Below are 19,951 nucleotides of genomic sequence, written 5' to 3' on the forward strand. Positions count from 1 at the left end.
ATGGTAAATTATTGGTGGTTGTAGTTTAGTGGGTAATCCACTTATAAGGTGGACAATCCACCTTCCACTTTCATAACAGTATTGATATTATCTTTTCAAAAAGTATCTCTATGCACTTTTTTTCTTTTAAAAAAGAAATTCTTTCACAACCCTTTCAATGAACTTTTTCTAATCATAAAAAGTAGAGATAAGTGTCAAAAATACATTAATTTTTTTTTTTTGAGTTTTATATCTAAATTATTGAGAGTGTGAGTTTCATACCTAAACTATCAATTCTTAGTTTAGGTATGAAACTTACACTCTCAATAGTTTATGTATAAAACTAAAAAAAAGTATAATAAGCAAACAAGCAATATTAGTATTTCTCATGAAGCTCCCAGAAATAATACATGGAGTGATTTTTCCAACAGAGAGCTGATTATTTTCTTTTTGCCCATTAATAGAGCAAACTATATAAGAAAAAATAAGTTACTACACTCGAAATTTATCCAAAGTCCAAACCTGTTCGGCTGTTCCCCTGCAATTCTCAAGAATTCTCGATGGTATCAATCTAGGAACAACATATTTATTATCAAATGCAACATATATCTAGCATAAATTATCAAAATGGTTCACTATGATATAATATAATACGATACAATATAATATATTATAAAAAAAAGCGTACCAACCATTTAAAGAGAGTGTCATCCAAATTCAGGCGTACTAGTTAACTTTCAAGCAAAGACACAACTTACGACCGCACACGTTGTCATATGAATTAAAATAATTAGCCAAATTCTTAGGATCTAATATCAAAATCTAAAAAGATCAAGTCAACAATTAATTGTCTTTCTCCATTCGAACAAGGAATTTATTCCTCGTAATAATATAATAAGTATTAATTAAACGATTATAAAAAAATTAATTTTTTAATAAAATATTCTATTCGAATTATCTCACCAATCTCCCAAATTAAATAAAATTAATTTTAAAATTATAATTTCACAATAATTTAGTCTACCGGACTAAAAAGTCCCGCAACATTAGAAAACTCCTGAAATTTACAACGACCTCGTCCGTTAGATTAATAAGAAAACAAAATAGCGGACAGGCCGAGGAAAATATGTCCCTTTTTTCTATCCCACTCGACATTATAGAGCGTATATGATACTCGCGCAGACAAGTCACACCAAAATGTTCAGACATCCCAGAACGTTGTAGAGCATGTTTGGATGAGCTTTAAAGCCTCTTTTTAGCTTTTGAATGTGTTTGTCTAATGCTAATTTTAAATCATAAAGTTTTTAAAATCAGTCAAAAATAAAAAGTTAGGATTCCTAATTTTTTTTTCTAAATGCTTAAAGTCATTTTCTTTGACCATAGAAATTACTTTTATATCCCTTATATTTTAACTAAATTCTCAAATTACCCATTTTATTCTTTTAACCCTAAATTTCACATCATTTTTCTCATTTAAGTACTTTTATCCAAACACTCAACTGCTTATTTATAAAAATAATTTTTCAGCACTTCAAAGTTCTAAAAGCACTTCATACATAAAAGTTATTTTTTTTTATGTCCATTCAAATAGGCTCCTAATTTCCACCGTACAACCGATTGTATTATACCCAATAATTATGCGTGGTATACACGCTCCTAATCACTCGTGTGGAGTTAGTCAATCTTTTTTGTGTTTAATAATTGCTTTAATAAACTAAGCTAACTCGTCCGTTTATTTGACATGACTTTTTAAAAAAAAAAATAAAAATTAGGAACTAAAATAATTTTTAGATATTTTATGATTGAAATTTATTTTATTAAATTAAATTATTTATAATTATAATAATATAATATTATTTTTGTAATGAACTTAAAAGGAAGTGTAACATAAAATACGGAGTAATAAAGACATAGTTTAGTGACAAAAAAACAAACAAAAAAAGAGAGTCCAGTTGGTGGTGCTTACTGTTCTCTTCCTTCTTGCTTTCATTAAAAACTTTTAGCAAATTTTAAGTGTGTTTGTTTGTGTGAGAGAGAGAGGAATCCAATTCTTTGTACAAAGACACCACCTTTTTGGGTTTTTTTAGTACTGTAAAGAAGGTTGCAGCAAAAAAATATCGTAAGTAAATTTTGACAAGTTAAAAAAAGAAGAAGTAAAAAAAAAGCCTATTCTTGAAGCCATTGTTTTTTATTTGAGAAAGAGAATCTAAATTTAAGATATTCATAGTGGGAATCTTTGGGTTCTCTAAAATTTTAAAAAACCATTTTTTGGTTTTCTTGAAAGGTAGGTAAGCTCTTTTTTCTCTTTGTACCACTGAACCCCTCAGCTGAATTGGCTGCTAATTCTTTTTTTAAGTGTTATGATGTTCTTTTACCTCTTGGGTACTTGTAATATCATTTTCTTCATCACCATCCGTTTTCTTGTTATGGGTGGGGTGTAAATGTTTCCATTTCTCATGGCAAGTGTACTCTTTAACCAATTTTTTGTTGCTTGAAGGAATAATTTTGTTGCATTTCAATATTTCTTTGCTAGGCTTTAACATGTGGGGTGCCTTTTTGAGTTAAATTCTTCTTGGAGCTTTGTTTTTTTTATAGTATTGTTCCTCAAAACCTTCTCTTTTACTCTCTGATTTTTGCATATGCCAGTAGATTTATCCTCTAGGGTGTTGGCTGGACTTCTGTTAGTACTTATTTCTGTATCTTGTTTGGTTTTATATCAAATTTCAAAACTTTGGTTCATGGTTTTGATTTTCATTTTGTCTTCTTGTGCTTTTGTTAAGCTGCTTTAATTTCTTTATAGCTGTAATTTATTTGTGGGGTGTTCCCTTCTGGTTTCATCTTTAATGCTATGATTATCAGTCTTTAATGGACCATACAGTGGGACCATTGCAATATCTTACAATGATTATTTGCATTTGTGCCTTGTCAATGATCTGAGTCTGTTTCTTGTTTATTTTCTGTGTTCAATCTTTTCCTTTCCATGCATTTACTGGTAAAACTTGATTTTTTATAAGTTGAACATAGGAGGATTTTTTATTTTTTTTTCTGATTGCAGGAATATAAAAGAGAGATACTCCATTAGCTAAAAAAATGGTTTCAAGGTCATATTCCAACTTACTAGATCTTACTTCTGGTGATTCACCAACGTTTGGCCGAGGGGGTAGGAAGCTTTCGAGGGTAGCTACTGTAGCTGGGGTTTTATCTGAGCTTGATGATGAGAGTAGAAGTAATGCCTCTGATGCTCCATCATCAGTTACTCAAGAGAGAATGATAATTGTGGGGAATCAACTCCCTCTTAGAGCTCATAGGAGAAAAGATGGTGAGGAAGGCTGGAACTTTAGTTGGGATGAGGATTCCCTTCTTTTACAGCTTAAAGATGGTCTAGGTGAAGATGTAGAAGTGATTTATGTAGGCAGTCTTAAAGAAGAAATTGATCCGAGTCAACAGGATGATGTTGCTCAAACTTTGCTCGAAACGTTCAAATGTGTACCAGCTTTTATACCACCTGAGTTGTTCAGTAAATTCTATCATGGTTTCTGCAAACAGCATTTATGGCCTTTGTTTCACTACATGCTTCCTCTATCTCCAGATCTTGGTGGTCGATTTGATCGTTCGCTGTGGCAAGCTTATGTCTCAGTGAACAAAATCTTCGCGGACAAAGTAATGGAAGTCATTAGTCCTGATGATGATTTTGTTTGGGTTCATGATTACCATTTGATGGTGTTACCTACATTCTTGAGGAAGAGGTTTAACAGAGTGAAGCTCGGCTTCTTCCTCCATAGCCCATTTCCATCGTCTGAGATATACCGAACTCTGCCTGTAAGGGATGAAATTCTACGCGCACTGTTGAACTCTGACTTGATAGGCTTTCATACCTTCGATTATGCAAGACATTTCCTTTCTTGTTGTAGTAGAATGCTTGGGATTTCATATCAATCTAAACGAGGTTATATAGGATTAGAGTACTATGGCCGCACAGTTAGCATTAAGATTCTGCCAGTTGGAATACATATGGGTCAACTTCAATCGGTGCTGGACCTTCACGAGACAGAAACCAGGGTTGCAGAGCTGCGAGATAAGTTCCACGGTCAGACAGTCTTACTTGGAGTTGATGACATGGATATATTCAAAGGAATAAGCTTGAAACTTTTGGCCTTTGAGCTCCTGCTCTCTCAACATCCTGATCAGAGGGGTAAATTGGTCTTGGTTCAAATTGCAAATCCTGCCAGAGGCCGAGGGAAAGATGTGCAGGAAGTTCGGGCTGAAACTTATGCAACTGTAAAGAGAATTAATCAGAAATTTGGAAGGGCTGGATATGAACCTGTTATCCTGGTCGATAAGCCTCTTCAGTTCTACGAGCGCATTGCTTACTATGCTATTGCAGAGTGCTGTCTCGTGACTGCAGTAAGGGATGGAATGAATCTAATACCTTATGAATATGTTATAGGCCGGCAAGGAACCGAGAAGCTGGATGCTACCTTGGGCTTGAACCCAACAGCACCAAAGAAGAGCATGTTGGTGGTTTCTGAGTTTATTGGTTGCTCTCCATCTCTCAGTGGTGCAATAAGGGTCAATCCATGGAATATTGATGCTGTTGCTGAAGCTATGGATTCTGCTTTAATTGTATCTGAGGCAGAGAAGCAGATGCGTCATGAGAAGCACTATAGATATGTGTGCACTCATGATGTGGCATATTGGGCTCAGAGCTTTTTGCAAGATCTTGAAAGAGCATGTAGGGATCATGTGAGAAGGAGGTGTTGGGGTATTGGATTTGGCTTAGGGTTCCGTGTGGTTGCTTTGGATCCTAGCTTCCGGAAACTGTCAGTTGAGCATATTGTATCTGCTTACAAAAGGACCAAGCACCGGGCAATCCTTTTGGATTATGATGGTACAATGACAGTGAGAAACTCTATCAGCAAGGGTCCAAATGCAGAGGTTATTAGTACCTTGAACAAATTGTGCAGGGATCCAAAGAATATTGTTTTCATTGTTAGTGGAAAAGACATAAAGACTTTAACTCAGTGGTTTTCTTCGTGTGAAACATTAGGGCTTGCAGCAGAGCATGGCTATTTAGTGAGGTAAATCTCTTATATCCTGGAATTATCCGTGTTGATTTCTACTGTTCACCCCCAAAGCGATAGATTATCAAGTTGATTCATTCCCTTGTAAAAAGATTGTTGCTAATCACTAACGAAATCTTAAGACTTTGTTTGTGGGAAGTGTTCTCGCTGGAAGTACAGAGTTTGCTTCAATTAGTCAAATATAGATTAAGCAGAAGAGTAGATAGGTTTAAGGAGAAACCTGATAAGGAGGGCTAACAATATTTTGGAAACATCTAACTCTGGGAATGCAGTCAGTGAACCTGACATGGTCTTTCTGTTCCTCGTTTTGCTGGTGTATTACTTCTCGTTGATTCTTCTTTCTTGTTTTTACTTTCTTTTAGGCCTTAGGGTGGTCTCTGCCACCAGGGGAGGGGCACTGTGGTGTTTAAGATTCTTTAAGCTGATAAATAACATACTGCAATCTTTAAGCTTTATTTCTTGTTTTGAATATTCTCAGCATAATCAGGATATCCTAGTTGCACTGGAAAAGATAGGGTCTTATAAAAATTAGATATTGATCAGTCCATGCTACTCTACTAAGTAATTAGGACTAATTGCTTTTTCACGTCAGTTTGGTAGTGTCAAGCACCAGTTGAAAACATTGAACTCTTCCACATGAGACATCTCTACTCCTTTTGGCACAAATTCATTGAGCTCAAAAAGAACTAGGCACAACTACAAGAGCCAACTAAACTGTTCAATCTTCTTTGGTTGAGAGGTTGAGCTAGAACTATACTTACTACAGTACTGAGCAGGCAAGGTACCTTTCAGTGGGACCATCTGTGGGATATCTTTTATGGATGTCATTAACTTTAATCAACCTCAAGGGATGGGGGACAACAGGAACAAAATTTTCTTGTCCATTTGACATACTCCAATTCAAGGAATGCTGAATTTGCTGGTGTTTCAGATCAATTTAATGACAGTAAAGTTTCTAAAACCTAGTTTGCTTCTTTGGCTATTGTGACCAGCTGTCTGTCTGCAAAAACAACATAGTTCTTGCCGTGGTTGTAAGTTCTAACTATGGTTAAACTTGGAATTGGCGCTTCTATGGTGGAAGCTGCCAGAGTTTGGATGTGGTGAGCATGAGTTAGCTAGCACTTTGATAGAGTTATTTAGAGGGAAGAGCAGTAACATATGAAAATCAACCTCTTTCCATAACTTAGGTCTTGCTTCTATAATGTAATAATTTGTTCATGGTGAAAACAGAAGATCTTAACTGCCTTAGTGTATATGTGTATTCCTCCTCCTAAGGTGGTATTGTCCTTCAATTTTCACAGATGTCTGTTTTTGTGTCTGTGCACACCGCGAAGTTCATGAAGGAAATTGGTCGGGAGGAGTTCGTTAATGCTTTTACTTAAACTTTAACTTTCTCCACCTACTCTTGGTGCTTGATGTTTTGTTTTCTCTATGAAGCTGAAACAAGTTTTTTTCAGGCCGAACCGTGATGCCAAATGGGAAACATGTGTTGCAGTGGTAGATTTTTATTGGAAGCAGATTGCTGAGCCTGTAATGAGCCTCTACACAGAAACCACTGATGGTTCTTTCATAGATAGCAAGGAAAGCACGCTTGTTTGGAATTACCAATACGCAGATCCAGATTTTGGCTCATGTCAGGCAAAAGAGCTTCTAGATCACTTGGAAAGTGTTCTTGCAAATGAACCAGTTACTGTCAAGAGTGGACAGCACATTGTAGAAGTGAAGCCTCAGGTGAGCAGTATGATGTCTTTTTCACATTTCTCACTTGAAGCACTTGCACGAATCTGTATATTGTGAAAACATTTGAGAATCCTAGTCATTCTAGTCTATAACCATTTTGACCTGAGAACCTCCTTTTTATTGAGTCTAAAAAATCTTCAATCGAGCCCATCCTTGTTGCTTCAACTTCCATGATTCTCACATATTACTGACCATAAAAATTGCTTACTGCCTCTCACTCAGCTGGTGTTTTAAACCTCCGTTTTCAAGCATTTGAGCTCTTACGGTAGGTAACGTGATAAAAATTTGTCTGTTGCTTCCTTATGTAATACTTAAGAAGTAAACCAACAATAACTGAACCTTAAGAATTGGGTCTATAAAAATTTGTCTGTTGCTTCCTTATTTAGAGTTGTGTTTAGAGCTCACACATGATCTGCGAAAGAGTTAGCAACTCTATTCTAGAACTAAGCATGCTTTCTTGAAATAGCTTACACACTATAAATCATGTCCACTAGTAAAGGTACATTAATCATGTTACCTTACTTTAGTTTCCTGAAGTCTGAAAATGAGAATCGTATCTCTTTTTCTGATTCGAATTTCTTGTCCTTTTTGTTTTATTTGACTTCAATTTGATGGTTTGCTTTGCCATGAACGTTCATTTCGCTCTCTTAGGGTGTCAACAAAGGTCTTGTAGCAGAACGTCTCCTAGAAACAATGCAGCAGAAAGGAACGATACCAGATTTTGTGCTCTGCATAGGGGATGATCGATCAGATGAGGATATGTTCGAGGTGATAATGAGTGCTGTAGCAAGTGCCTCACTTTCCCCCGTTGCTGAAGTGTTTGCTTGCACAGTTGGCCAGAAGCCTAGCAAGGCCAAGTATTATTTGGAGGACACTACAGAGATTCTAAGAATGTTGCAGGGTCTGGCTTCTGCTTCTGAGCATTCAGCTAAACATGTTTCGACATCTCCTCAAAGCGTGATCATCGACCGACGAATAGGCAAATGAATATCTGAAAGGAAGAAAGAAAAAACAAGATTTATAAAAAAGCTTTCTTGGACATGAACAGTTGCTACAAGTGTATTGACTCTTTCTATATAGTCAACTTTCCTTTGGGATGTTGTTATAGTTTTCTCCTAGAAATATCAATTTTCATTTGTTTACCAATTGCTTTTAAGGTATGTTTGTTGTCCACTTCAACTGCAAATTTAAACATGAATGTAAAAATAGCTATTCATTTAGTGCAATTTCTTGGAGCATCTTTTATTTTACCTTATTGATCATATTGAAGTGAAGCTGCCATCTTATTTAAAACCAATTAAATCGGTTTCTCAAATATTGGAACTAAATCAAACTAATTAAATTGATTTTTTTATTGCTTTTAGTTTTTGTTAGTTTTGATTAAAGAAATTTTAGTAGCTCAACTGGTTGATTATTTTAAAATTTCATTTTATCGATGAGAATTTCATTAGAGTTTCAAGTTGTCACTAAAACATTTGGTCGCCAAATCTGGCACCGTGGCCATCTCCATTCAAGAACCTTGAATTTTTATTGAATAATTTTCTCTCAATTTCATCGCCGAACAAATTTACATTCTGTAATTTTTTTTGTTCAAATAAAGTTCGGCATTTTCTATTCAGTCTAATTAGTACGGCTTCACTACAAATACTTTTTAGTGATTTCCTTTTCATGAATAAAAACGATATTACTATATTTTCATTCATCAATACATCAAATATATTTGGTTGTGCACTCTTGAAAATAAACATACGGTTCGAAACATTTTTTCTAAGTTTGACAAGTTAATAGAAAAATATTTTAATTATGAGGTGAATAAAAAGGTCTTAAATAGTATTGAAATGAAAAAAAATTAAGAACAAACAACACAAATCCCATTAGTTTAAGAGTTAATTAACTCCCTTATCGTGAGTTTGCAATATTATCAATCTTATCATAATTCACACCTCGGATATATGTATCTGGCATGTCCACATACATGTATATCAGATGTATGTTAACTAAATATATATAATAGGTGTATCTAGATAAGGAATGTAACAAAAGACATAAATTAAGGGGCAAATCACGTGTATAACAACTTTGGAGTATCTATCATATCACAATTAAAAAAAAAATGAAAAATTGAAATCCTTCCAAAAATTTTCGAGCATCAACAAACTTTACACTTTGGAATGTGGATTTTTGTCTATCTAATCTATTCATTCCGTGTATTTTAGCTGTTTTTTATGTATCTGATATAGTTAATTTATGTATCTGATATACTTAATGATTAGATGTATCCGATCTATTTATTTTATGTAATTGTATTGTTTTTCTATGTATCCGATATAGTTTTTTCTACGTATCTGATATCTAATTTGTTCATTCTGTATATTTGAACAGTTTTGGGCTAATTTCATATGTGTACCAAAAAGTTAATAGTTTACAAAAAATATAGTCATTTTTCCATTTACACAAAAAATAGCCGAAAGAGGTCATGGGTTGAACACTATGGGGCTCAATTTGGCCCAAGGTCATTAGGCCTTTTTTGCCTTCTTTTCTTTTCTTTTTCATTTTTCCTTTGAAGTGGTGATTTTTTTTTTTTAAAATAAAAATTATTTTGCTGTTATTTTTTTTTTTTGTGTTTTTTAAAATAAAAAAGTGTCTTTTTTTTTCAAAACTTTTTTTATGGAATTTTTTTTCATCTATCAATATTATATAAATAGTGTAAAAACATGTATATATATATATATATAATATACAAACAATTATGTAGTGTATATGTAATGTATTGATTTTTTTATAAATAGTTATGTAGTGTTATATATCGATATTGTATAAATAGTTATGTAGTGTATATGTAATGTATCAGTATTGTATAAATATTGTATAAACGTGTATCAATATTGTATAAATGATGTGTAAACATGTATATATGATGTATAAATAATTATGTAGTGTATATGTATATATTGATATTGTATAAATGTGTATAATCATGTATCGATTTTGCATAAATAATTATGTAATGTATCGATATTATTTGACTATCATGCATTCTCGCCTTAATAAATAAAAGAATAAACAAAAAGATAAAACGACATAAATATTCATTTTTTCCAAAAAAAAGTGAAACAATTATAAAAGAAAAAAATAAAAAGGTGCAAAATAAAATAAAATTAAATCAGCGATTTATTTTTTTAAAACAACACAATTCTTTTTTTTTTAAAAAAAAAAAATAATGGTCTTGCACAGCGGAGTGGCCCATTGGCCCTTTTTTGGTAAGAGAAAAAACAATGACTATTTTCTTTTAAAACAAAAGGGCTGAATGGCCAATGGTGTAATTTGCCCAACAGTTTTACTATGAATATGAAATAGTTTCTTTTATATATCTAATATATACTTAATGATTAGATGTATTTTATGTGTTCATTCTATGTATGTGATAAACTCACCTTAAAGTCGATGGCACGAAAAATGAACAATATTTGAAAGGAAAATAAATAGATTTAAATTTTTCAAAATATTAATAAATTGATTTAAATTTCTTTGTCGATTAAATCAAAGTTATGGCCGTTAGGAAGCTTTGAAACTAATGAAGGGTGAGTTTAATGGAAGAAGATTACGTGAAGGATGAAGAAATGTGGGAGGAAAAATTTAGAGAGGAGAGTGGATTAATTTGGAGTAGACATAAATTATGAAGAGAATTAAATGGATAGATAATTAAACATTAAATTTTAGGCTAATTTTAAAGTGTGAACGTATTTCATTCTAATTACCTAGTTTTTCCAAAAATGAACCTATGTTTACACAAATCCTAATGTATAAGCAATTATTTTTGGAGACAAAAAAAAACAGAGAAAGAAAGAAATGTGTTTAACATTAAAACTAGGGTTCATCTCACCTTATACTAAAATAAAGTGCCACTATTATTTTTTTTCCCAATCAAACGAATCCAATTTTTTTCTTTCTTCTTCTTCTTTTCTTCCCACCTCAAATTCTCCCCTTTTACGCTTTTCAATCCAAGAAATCTTTGCTTTCTTCTATCTGTAACTCAATGGCAAAGAAATCCAAAGAGAAGCAGAAACAACAACCACCAAACAATGAAAGTTCAAATTCTTCAGATATTTTCAATACCCTTTTCGGAGCAACCCCAACAGATTCCAACATTGCTTCACTCTTTTCCGACGAAAATCCCTTCAGAAGAAAGCCTAATGACAATCCCACAGCTACCCAAGAGCCAAAATTAGGTGTTTTAGAAGTTTCTATTGAGAATCAAACTGATGGGGTTTCTGGAAATAATGATTCTGGTACTGCAGAACTCAAGAAGAGGAAGAAGAAAAAGGATAAAAATGTAAATTTGAATTCAGGGTCTGTAGCTGAAGAAGTTAATGAGGAAGAGGGTGGAAAATCAAAAAGGGTTGCTTTATCTGGGATTGAGGAATCAAATGGTGTAGTTTCTGGTTCTGGGAAGAAGATAAAGGGTAAAAAAGTAATTTTGGGTTTGGAATCTGTAGGTGAAGAAGTTAAGGAATCAAATGATGGAATTTCTGATTCTGGGAACATAGAAAATTTGGGTTTAGAGTCAAAGAAAAAGAAGAAGAAGAGGAAAAGGGATGAGATTGAGGCGGAGTATGAGGCGAAGCGATATGGGGTGGTCGCGATGGACGAGGTGGAGAAAGGGATTGGAGAAATGGTGGTAGGAGAAAAGAGGAAGAAAATGGATAATCCAGAGGATATGATGGTCTCAAATGAGGGATTTGATGATGAGAGTAAACTTTTAAGGACAATTTTTGTTGGGAATTTGCCTTTGAAGATCAAGAAGAAGGCTTTACTGAAGGAGTTTGGGAGTTTTGGAGAGATAGAATCAGTGAGGATCCGGTCTATTCCGGTAGCTGATGTGAGTGTTAGCTATTTATTTTTTGCATCAATGTGCTTTTTACGTTTTACGAATTATGTCTACATATTTTCACTTTGGAACCTGATTTTGATTTGTAATGTCCTTTTTGCAGAGTGCAACTCCAAGGAAGGCTGCTATCATTAAGCAAAAACTCAATGATAACGCGGACAGGTTTGATAAACACATAACAATTAAACTGCATATGGCTTTTTTAATAGTTAAATGTACCCCAATAGAGGGGAATGGGATACTGAAGACTAATGTAGGTGACCCCAACTAATTTGTATTGAGGCATCATTGATTCATTGTTGATGATGCTTCTCATAATTATAGTCCAGTAAGTTGTACTAAGATATCAAAGTTACTTGATCACGCATATGGTATGATAGAGAAATCCTTTCTTTTCTTGTAACTCTAATGGGTATGGGAGATAAAACTTTCGTGTTCATAAAATGTTGCTTCTTTGAATTCATTGTTGTTATCAGTATATATCTTTATATCTGATTTCCTATTGTATGATAAGGTTATTTGGTTGTAATTGCAGTGTTAATGCTTATGTTGTTTTTAAATCAGAGGAATCTGCCCAGGCATCTTTGGCCCATAATATGGCAGTGGTAAGCTGCTCGTAGAGTTGATTCATTTGCATATTCTTCCGAAGAAAACTCTTTTTCAGGAGTCAGATAGTTGGGATGTTTGATTGTACTTATCTATATATAGGTTGGAGAAAGACATATCCGAGTTGACAGAGCATGTCCACCACGCAAGAAGATGAAGGGAGACAATAGTGCACTGTATGACAACAAAAGGACTGTTTTTGTGGGTAACCTTCCATTTGATGTGAAGGTCCGTTACCTGAGGGTGAATGCTTGTTACTGTTCTAATCAGCCTTTTTCTTTCTGTAGCCCACAAATTTTGTTCACTTCCTTGCAGGATGAAGAAATTTATCAGCTGTTCTCTGGTATGAAAGAGTTTGGATCGACCATTGAGGCTGTTCGGGTGATCAGAGATCCCAATACTCTCCTAGGAAAAGGAATTGCTTATGTTTTGTTCAAAACAAGGGTATATACTATCAACTACTCTTGCATTTCAAATTTATAATGGCATTACTATTTTTTTTCTTACATCATACTCATTTGAGATGATTCATAGTGAATATTGGCACTTTGATTCTGGAGACGAACTAGAAATATACCTGTATCTGGTAATAAAGTTTTTATGTTTGCTTTAACAACCACCTGGGTCCTCTGAATGATGAACACAGTATAATAATATAACCTACTAGTTCGGAAACAAGACTTAGTTGATTGATTGCTTTACTCCTCATCTGGGATTAGCAAGACAAAACTCATTTTTGTTTCACCTGGGAAAAGAGAGAGAAGTCTTGGTCTATCTAGTTTCTTCACATTTAATTGTTTTACCAATTTAGGAGTTTAAGATTTGTGTCGTGTGCTTTGTGTTAGATAGGCTACTATTTTAGCTTATTGTTGGCATGCACCTCCACCATTATATTGGAACACCAAATTTAAATTTGAGATTTATTTCTTGCTTTTAGTTATAGCATTTCATAGACAAGGGTATTTGTGGTTTTGGGTTGTTTTTTTTTTTTTTTGGGGGGGGGGGGAGGCGGTCATTGGTGCTAATAAAAAAGGCACTGAACTATTTGAGGTTATTCTTCCTTTTGTCCTAGATGATTCAATTAGCTTTTCCTTGGCTTACTTGGTGGACTTTATGGATGAACGTACATGGGTGCATTCGCTGCTTTTTTTTTTTGGATAAGGATATCTTTTCAATTATTAAGTTATTTTGAAAAGTTATCTTTTCAATTGTTACTCTTCTTCTGATGTGTAACTGAGGCAGCAGTTCCTATTCCATAATCTAAAATCTAAACTTAAACTGGCTGCGGTTTTATCCTCGTTTTCATTAAGTAATTCTACCTTGTCCTTGTCCTCTCTGTTTCGTTACTCCATCCGTCTCAATTTATGTGGCACTTTTCGCTTCTCGAGAGTCAATTTGACTAATCTTTGAAGGTACATTGGAATGGATCAACTTAATATTTTGTAATTAAAATGTAGATATTCAAAAAACTATATCAGAAGTACTATAAGTTGCTTGCAATTCTTTTCATGGATAATTTGAATCTCGACAAGTTAAGACAAAGGGAGTATTTATGTATTTTTTTGACAAGGGTACTCATCCTCTTTATTCTAGTAAAACTAGAACAACTAAAAAAGGAGACCTCCTGAGTTACCCTAACCACCGTTTTTCTTTGCTTTGCACATAAGCACTGAAGCTTGTAACTTTCTTGATCTTTTACAAAATGTAGAAAGCAAAATCACTTTAGGAACAGGAAGAAAATGAGTTGAGGTCCAAGGAAAGATGGAATTCCTTTCTTTCAAACTAGCAAAAACTAATGGATACATTTTCTTGAGCAGTTATCCTTTGTCTCCCTCCCGAACTGACAGAAAGTGTGCTGACAGATGGGATAAATAGTAAATTGACCATAAACCTGTCTTCTTGGCTTTTCAATAAATTAGACCATAGTTTGTTATGTAGTGACAAATGTTCCACATTAACAAGAAAAACTTCTTGCTTAGTGCTTCCACCTGCATTAGGGGGAGATGAGAGAAGGAAAGTCCCATTTATGTTGATCTTCCTGCAGTAGACAGTAATCTTCTCCTTGGGGTGGATGTGCCTTGTGATGTGATTTTTTTTGGTAATCTAGCTTTCCTTCCTCAGTCTTGTTGATTGGAACCAGTTGCCAATAAACAGATATGTAATCTGACGGTCTTTACTATGATTGGGATATCATGTTTGATCTGTTTCATTCTTTGTCTATACGGTTCAGCGGTTCTTTTGATAAAGGAGTACTTTGTTACAAAACATCATAGAAGGAATTATAAAATTACCTACAGAAAGACTAGAAGGAAAAATAAATTGGAAGAACGGTTCAGTTTCTAGCACTCTTTTTTTATTCTTTTCTAATATTACAGAGAAGTTGAGGTTAATTTTTTTTGTAAGGATGAGAGAGTCACTAAGTTTTCAGTAAATTTATGTCCTGGTTGCTGAACTCGAAAGATAAGTTGTTCCTTATATTATATTTGGGTTTGCAGGAGGCTGCGAACACTATTTCTAGAAAGCGTAACTTGAAGCTACGGGATCGCGAGCTGAGGGTGTCTCATTCTAAAGCAAATTCTACTCCATCTAAGAGGAAAAGTTTGTCGAGCGAAGACAGATTCAGGTCTCCGGCAAAGAAATTTGCAGTAGATTCAGCCACACCAGGCACTAGTAGCTACAAGGCGAAAACAAAGTCTGACATCTCCTACCAGGGTGTGAGGGCAAGCAAATCTGGTGTTCAGAAGAAAACTCAATCGAGGATGAGCGACCGAGGGAAATTGAAACCTAAAACACAATTATCAACAAAGCCTAATGAGCGCATAGGAAAGAGACCATCTGTTGCTGCCCGAAAAGCAAAAGAACTCAAAGCTGCTGCCTCTGGCTTGAAACAAATGGGGACAAAACGGAAGCTGGACAACCGAACACCTGACACTGCTGGCAGAAAGAAGAAACTTAGAAAATCTTAGGTCTTACATTCTCAACAATGTTATACATGAAATGGTCATTCATATGTTCACTTTTCAGGATTTTAGCTTTCTGTTTCATCTAAGAACTCAATCGTGTACAACTCCCTCATTAATGAAGGTTTAGTGGTTTACGTTATTGATTCTGTTCGTCTGTCCGACTATTTCTTGATTGTTGTATGGACAGATGATTTCCAAGGCTTTCCTGGTAAATATCTGCGTTTATCTTCTTGACATGGTATTTTTATCAACAACATTTCCATGGCTCCTCTATATCCTTTTTCTCTTCTAGCTAGTGAGTTCTTTCTTATACTGATTTCTCAACTCATAATATAGAATTGGAAATCATTTTAGGAGGTTTTGACAGGGGAAGAGCCTATAGTCTGGTTAGCTCTAAGCCAAATTTGACTTCTCTCTCCCTTTGGGATGGTGGCATTTCCCTAACATGCGTTGAGATACTTCATACAGCAAGTTGCCCTTACCACACAACCAAATGAACCAATCTAGAAATCTGGAATTATTGCTCTACTTTTTGCTCATTTTTCATCCATGCTCCCTCTCTTTCAGAAACACCAGAAAAGGTCTAATTGCACCCAAAATTAGCATATCCAATCAAGTTGTTTAAGATTTTGGCTCTCTTAACTCCTCATTTATTTAAATATGAAACTAAGGAAAAGGAAACAGATGAAAGAAATGAATATAACATCTACTGTGATGTCTTCCAATAGCATGTCAAATAAACTATTACAGAATCATGACTGGAGTTTACATATCAATATCTTCAAATGACATCAGATTCTTTCTCCTTTTTCTTTTTTCTTTTGTTGCTTCTGCAACTTACAGCTAAACAAATTTCAGGATTAAATTCAATAGCTTTATAACTTTCTGCGGCTGAGACTTGAGCACAATCCAACACTGTCTAAAACTAATCTGTACAGATAATGAAGTCATGCCGAGGAAGATTAATGGTGGTCTTGGCACTTGACAATGCTTTCTGATGATGCTAAGCTCTGTAATTAGTTCTTGGTTCCAATCAATGTCGGGGTAATAGTTACAAGACCAATAAGGAAAAGAGTAGCTATAGAATGTATGTCATAGAGATCACCCACCGACTGCAATTCACCAAGAGTTATTCCAGCCTGCGTTGTAATACTTGTGGTCAGCAGAGTGAACTTCAAAATTTAATATAGCAGAAATAAACTAACGCGGTAAGATATTGTAAACTCCTTGTTTGTAAACTAGTGTCAGGATTATATGGAAATAGGCTGTTCACACATGAGTTACATTAAATCAGACAATAAATTCTGCCATCATTCTTATCTCATGATCAGCCTTCATACATTTAATGTTCAAATTTTTAATTTGATTTGGTTAACCCCATTCCCCAAACTCCCCTTGCCAGGAACTGGTGAGTCTACTTCCTCTATGCATCATGAATCTAAAATGGTTTTGTAAGTCATTTTATTCTGAAGCTACAATAAACATGCACCAGAAACCATAGTTAGCTAAAACAAAATATATTTTCTCCGTCTCACCCAATGTTAGGCCCCCAAAATTAAAATTGCTCACGCACCAGATGCTAAGCACTAGACGTGAGGTGGGTGTTAAAGAATGAAAAAAGTCCACATTGGTGGTTAATGAGATGAGTGGATTCCTTATAAGGGGTTGGGCAATCGTCCTTCCTTTGAACTAGCTTTTGGGGTGTGAGTTAGGCCGAAAACCTAATTTAACATGGTATCAGAGCAAAACCCGTCTCACCCAATGTTGGGCCCCCGAAATTAAAATTGTCCACACACCAGATGCTAAGCACTGGGGTGAGGTGAATGTTAAAGCATGACAAAAGTCCCACGTTGGTGGTTAATGAGATGAGTGGACTCCTTATAAGGGTTGAGCAATCCTCTTTCCTTTGAGCTAGCTTTTAGGGTGTGAGTTAGGCCTAAAACCTAATTTAACAGTTCCCAATTTCTTAGTCATTGACACTAAGCTTAAAGAGTTAAATAAAGAGCATAAGTACCCTGACAGTGACATAAGCAGCTGGAATGATCCCAATGACAGTTCCAAAGAAGAATGTATGGTAAGGCACATCCACGATTGGTGAAGCAACATTGATAAATGTGTTTGGTAGTGTCGGTGTAACTCTCAAGAAAAGCATGTAATTTAGCAGCCCTTTTCGCCTTCTAGCCACCTGATAGATCAGAGATATTTTACTGCAACAGTAGCATTTAGGAAAGTAGAAAATGATGACTAGGTTATGAGTTGAAAACCACCTGGTCACGGAAGAAAGTTAACTTATCAGGCCATAGCGAGAACACAAGGGGTCGCCCAATAAGTTTGGATAGGAAATAGCAAGATGATGCACCTGCAGTAGCAGTGAACACGACCAGTGCTACACCTCTGAAGACTCCAAAGAGAGATCCAGCAAGCAGTGACATGAAAACTGTTCCTGGGATCATAAATGTCTGCATAAAGATGTAGACTACACAGTATCCGACAAGGACCTGAACAGTATAGTCACTGGTATAGCTCTCCAGGTGATCCCTACAGAACATTTGAAGCGACAGGTGGCATAAAAATCAAAAATCAATTTATATTCTCAAAAAATGCTGAAGCACATAATATAAGTGTCTTATATGGAAATTAGTACGAAATAAGAAGAAAGAAATATTCATGATATCATCTCCAACAATAAGAACCGAGGTTTGAAAATGCAGACTTGCATAGCATGTTCAACTACAAGTGCAGTATTTTGCATAACGACAATGACAAATGTTCACCTACAACCGTCAACCGCTACGTTTGTAGATATGTATGTATGTGCTTGTGCAAATACACTTAGCCTTTTTAAGTTCACAATTCAAAGCCAGGACATCTTTGGGAAGTTTAGTGAACAAACATTATCTTCCCACCCACTTGTTTAATCAATTCCTTGGTCAAGTACTCCACTCATGCAATGAGTGTACACATGACTTCACTGCTTTCTTTTATTTGTTGCATTATGCATGTTATTCTAAGAATCGGTTCTAATTACCATCCAATGGGATTTACTTATGACTCTCCACCAATTAGCAGGCAACTTCTAGTGTTCGAGATGCCCCTAAAACCACCAACTAAAATAGGCAGAGAGGCATAGTCAGATGTACAGACTTTTACTCCCGAAGTCCTTGAAACTAGTGATTGTTTGTAAGGTCAGATCATATTTAACCCCCTCACATTCATTCCCCAGAAGTTCATTCCAATACGACACAAGTGAACAACCAAGGCACAGCTCACAGACTACCCTCCTTTCACATCTAAAAGAAAGATATTGACGAAGCATCTATACCGCATCACCAATATTTTTTTCCCTAACTTAACACCGAAATATCAACAGTTCCCACATCCAAACTCATGGTCAACTGCTTCTTAGCCCACCATTTAGTGCAATATACGAGAATATAAACTTACTTAAACCCATGAAAAACTAAAAGGCAAAGTTTTTGGTCCTCCTTTCCTTAAGAAAATCTGTTCACTCTGCTTCAATTTTCAACCATTGGGGAATAAATAGTAAATACTTCAGCTCCATCTAGATTCTCTTCTATGCTAATTGATTTACAGATGCTTATGGCACAGTCGAGTTGCCAACCATCCGAGTACCTTAGTGGTGTCACTCATAGATCAGCAAATCCGCACATTTGAAGTCTTGTCGAGCTGCAAGAAATCCGTGATTTGAACCAGACTGACCAACATCCCAAATGGTCACCACCAGACAGCAGGCACCAAAGCAAGATAAGAAAGAATTGCAAGGCTTACAAAAATGAATTGAGCACTATTTTTATGAATGACTTAGATGTAACTGTTAAGATTTTCTCTTGGAGAAATCTATCACCAACATTATAGACCTTTTCAAGGGTATCTTTTTTACAACTCTATTAATTGACCATACCCCTTTAGGCTTTATGCCCTTTACCATCCAATGTTTCACAAGTAAACAAATTATGACCTTTTTCATTAAAATTCTTTTTTTTTTTCAATTTTTGGTTTTCGGGTTTTGAAAAAGGCAACATTTCAGCACTTTCTCATTTCCATCTTCTCACAAAGACAAAATAAACATGTTGAGAGGCAACTAGAATGAAAAAACAAATCTCATAAATTACCTGAGTATTTGAAGATCTTCAAGATTTCTAGGAAGCTTGAGGAAGCTATAATCAGAGGCAGGCATAGTGAGATAAACACAACCAAGACCCAATGCATAACCCAAAACGACACTAGCAGCGACACCAATCTCCCAAAACGACAAAGGGTATTTAGCAGATTTAGATTCATTTACAACAACTTCCCCTTTCCCATTCCCTTGTGTTTCACATTTCAATGAATCAGCTACCGCCGCCATGGATGTGGATGTTCCAACTTCTCCCTCCATGATTTTCAACAAAAATCTCACAAACCCAACAAATTTCTTGAACTAAATTGAAAAGAAAACAACAAAAAACAACAACAACAAAGAAGTAAAACAAAAACAGAGGAGAGAAAGGAAATTGAATTTTGAGGGGTTTCTTTTTTTTGTTTGCTTTAGCAATACTCTTTCTTCAATCCCCCTCTTTCCCTCTCTCTCTCTCTATCTCTGTGTGTTAAAAAAAGTTCCCTTTTCTCTTTGTCTTTCTCAATCAATTTATGGAGGAAGATAAAGCATATTCCTGCATTCTCTGAATGAAACT

The 19,951-nt window shown here is 35.0% G+C and overlaps 3 protein-coding genes across 7 annotated transcripts; 2 read left to right on the plus strand and 1 right to left on the minus strand.

Moving 5' to 3' along the window:
- The first annotated feature begins 1,913 nt into the window (after positions 1 to 1,913).
- LOC129889676 (alpha,alpha-trehalose-phosphate synthase [UDP-forming] 5) lies at positions 1,914 to 8,038 on the plus strand. Of its 5 annotated transcripts, none has more exons than XM_055965085.1 (4): positions 1,914 to 2,263; positions 3,035 to 5,057; positions 6,518 to 6,791; positions 7,452 to 8,038. In XM_055965085.1, the coding sequence occupies exons 2-4, from the start codon at positions 3,070 to 3,072 to the stop codon at positions 7,785 to 7,787; spliced, it is 2,598 nt and encodes an 865-aa protein (XP_055821060.1). In that variant the 5' UTR covers positions 1,914 to 2,263; positions 3,035 to 3,069; the 3' UTR covers positions 7,788 to 8,038. The 5 variants fall into 5 exon arrangements, with proteins under 5 accessions (XP_055821060.1, XP_055821061.1, XP_055821064.1 ...); XM_055965086.1 differs by having other exon boundaries at positions 1,914 to 2,098; XM_055965089.1 differs by having other exon boundaries at positions 2,125 to 2,267.
- A 2,621-nt stretch (positions 8,039 to 10,659) lies between these two features.
- On the plus strand, positions 10,660 to 15,396 carry LOC129889678 (nucleolar protein 12). The gene is made up of 6 exons (XM_055965090.1): positions 10,660 to 11,679; positions 11,792 to 11,850; positions 12,224 to 12,293; positions 12,397 to 12,522; positions 12,610 to 12,738; positions 14,790 to 15,396. Exons 1-6 carry the CDS (start codon positions 10,837 to 10,839, stop codon positions 15,258 to 15,260), a joined length of 1,698 nt encoding a protein of 565 aa, XP_055821065.1. The 5' UTR covers positions 10,660 to 10,836; the 3' UTR covers positions 15,261 to 15,396.
- A 551-nt stretch (positions 15,397 to 15,947) lies between these two features.
- On the minus strand, positions 15,948 to 19,951 carry LOC129889679 (uncharacterized membrane protein At4g09580). Its single transcript, XM_055965091.1, has 4 exons — positions 19,391 to 19,951; positions 17,525 to 17,795; positions 17,272 to 17,442; positions 15,948 to 16,396 (listed from the first exon to the last, which is right to left on the minus strand). The coding sequence occupies exons 1-4, from the start codon at positions 19,654 to 19,656 to the stop codon at positions 16,274 to 16,276; spliced, it is 831 nt and encodes a 276-aa protein (XP_055821066.1). The 5' UTR covers positions 19,657 to 19,951; the 3' UTR covers positions 15,948 to 16,273.

The sequence above is a fragment of the Solanum dulcamara genome, chromosome 5, assembly GCF_947179165.1.
Source record: "Solanum dulcamara chromosome 5, daSolDulc1.2, whole genome shotgun sequence".
NCBI lineage: Eukaryota > Viridiplantae > Streptophyta > Magnoliopsida > Solanales > Solanaceae > Solanum > Solanum dulcamara.

Bases quoted from the DNA above. Each gene is read 5' to 3' on its own strand.
- LOC129889676 (XM_055965085.1), top strand. From the start codon at position 3,070: ATGGTTTCAAGGTCATATTCCAACTTACTAGATCTTACTTCTGGTGAT. The intron at 5,058-6,517 runs GTAAATCTCTTA...AGTTTTTTTCAG, and splicing joins GAGCATGGCTATTTAGTGAG to GCCGAACCGTGATGCCAAAT. The intron at 6,792-7,451 runs GTGAGCAGTATG...TCGCTCTCTTAG, and splicing joins TTGTAGAAGTGAAGCCTCAG to GGTGTCAACAAAGGTCTTGT.
- LOC129889678 (XM_055965090.1), top strand. From the start codon at position 10,837: ATGGCAAAGAAATCCAAAGAGAAGCAGAAACAACAACCACCAAACAAT. The intron at 11,680-11,791 runs GTGAGTGTTAGC...TCCTTTTTGCAG, and splicing joins GGTCTATTCCGGTAGCTGAT to AGTGCAACTCCAAGGAAGGC. The intron at 12,523-12,609 runs GTCCGTTACCTG...ACTTCCTTGCAG, and splicing joins ACCTTCCATTTGATGTGAAG to GATGAAGAAATTTATCAGCT.
- LOC129889679 (XM_055965091.1), bottom strand. From the start codon at position 19,656: ATGGAGGGAGAAGTTGGAACATCCACATCCATGGCGGCGGTAGCTGAT. The intron at 17,796-19,390 runs GTAATTTATGAG...AATGTTCTGTAG, and splicing joins GAAGATCTTCAAATACTCAG to GGATCACCTGGAGAGCTATA. The intron at 17,443-17,524 runs GTGGTTTTCAAC...CTGATCTATCAG, and splicing joins TAACTTTCTTCCGTGACCAG to GTGGCTAGAAGGCGAAAAGG.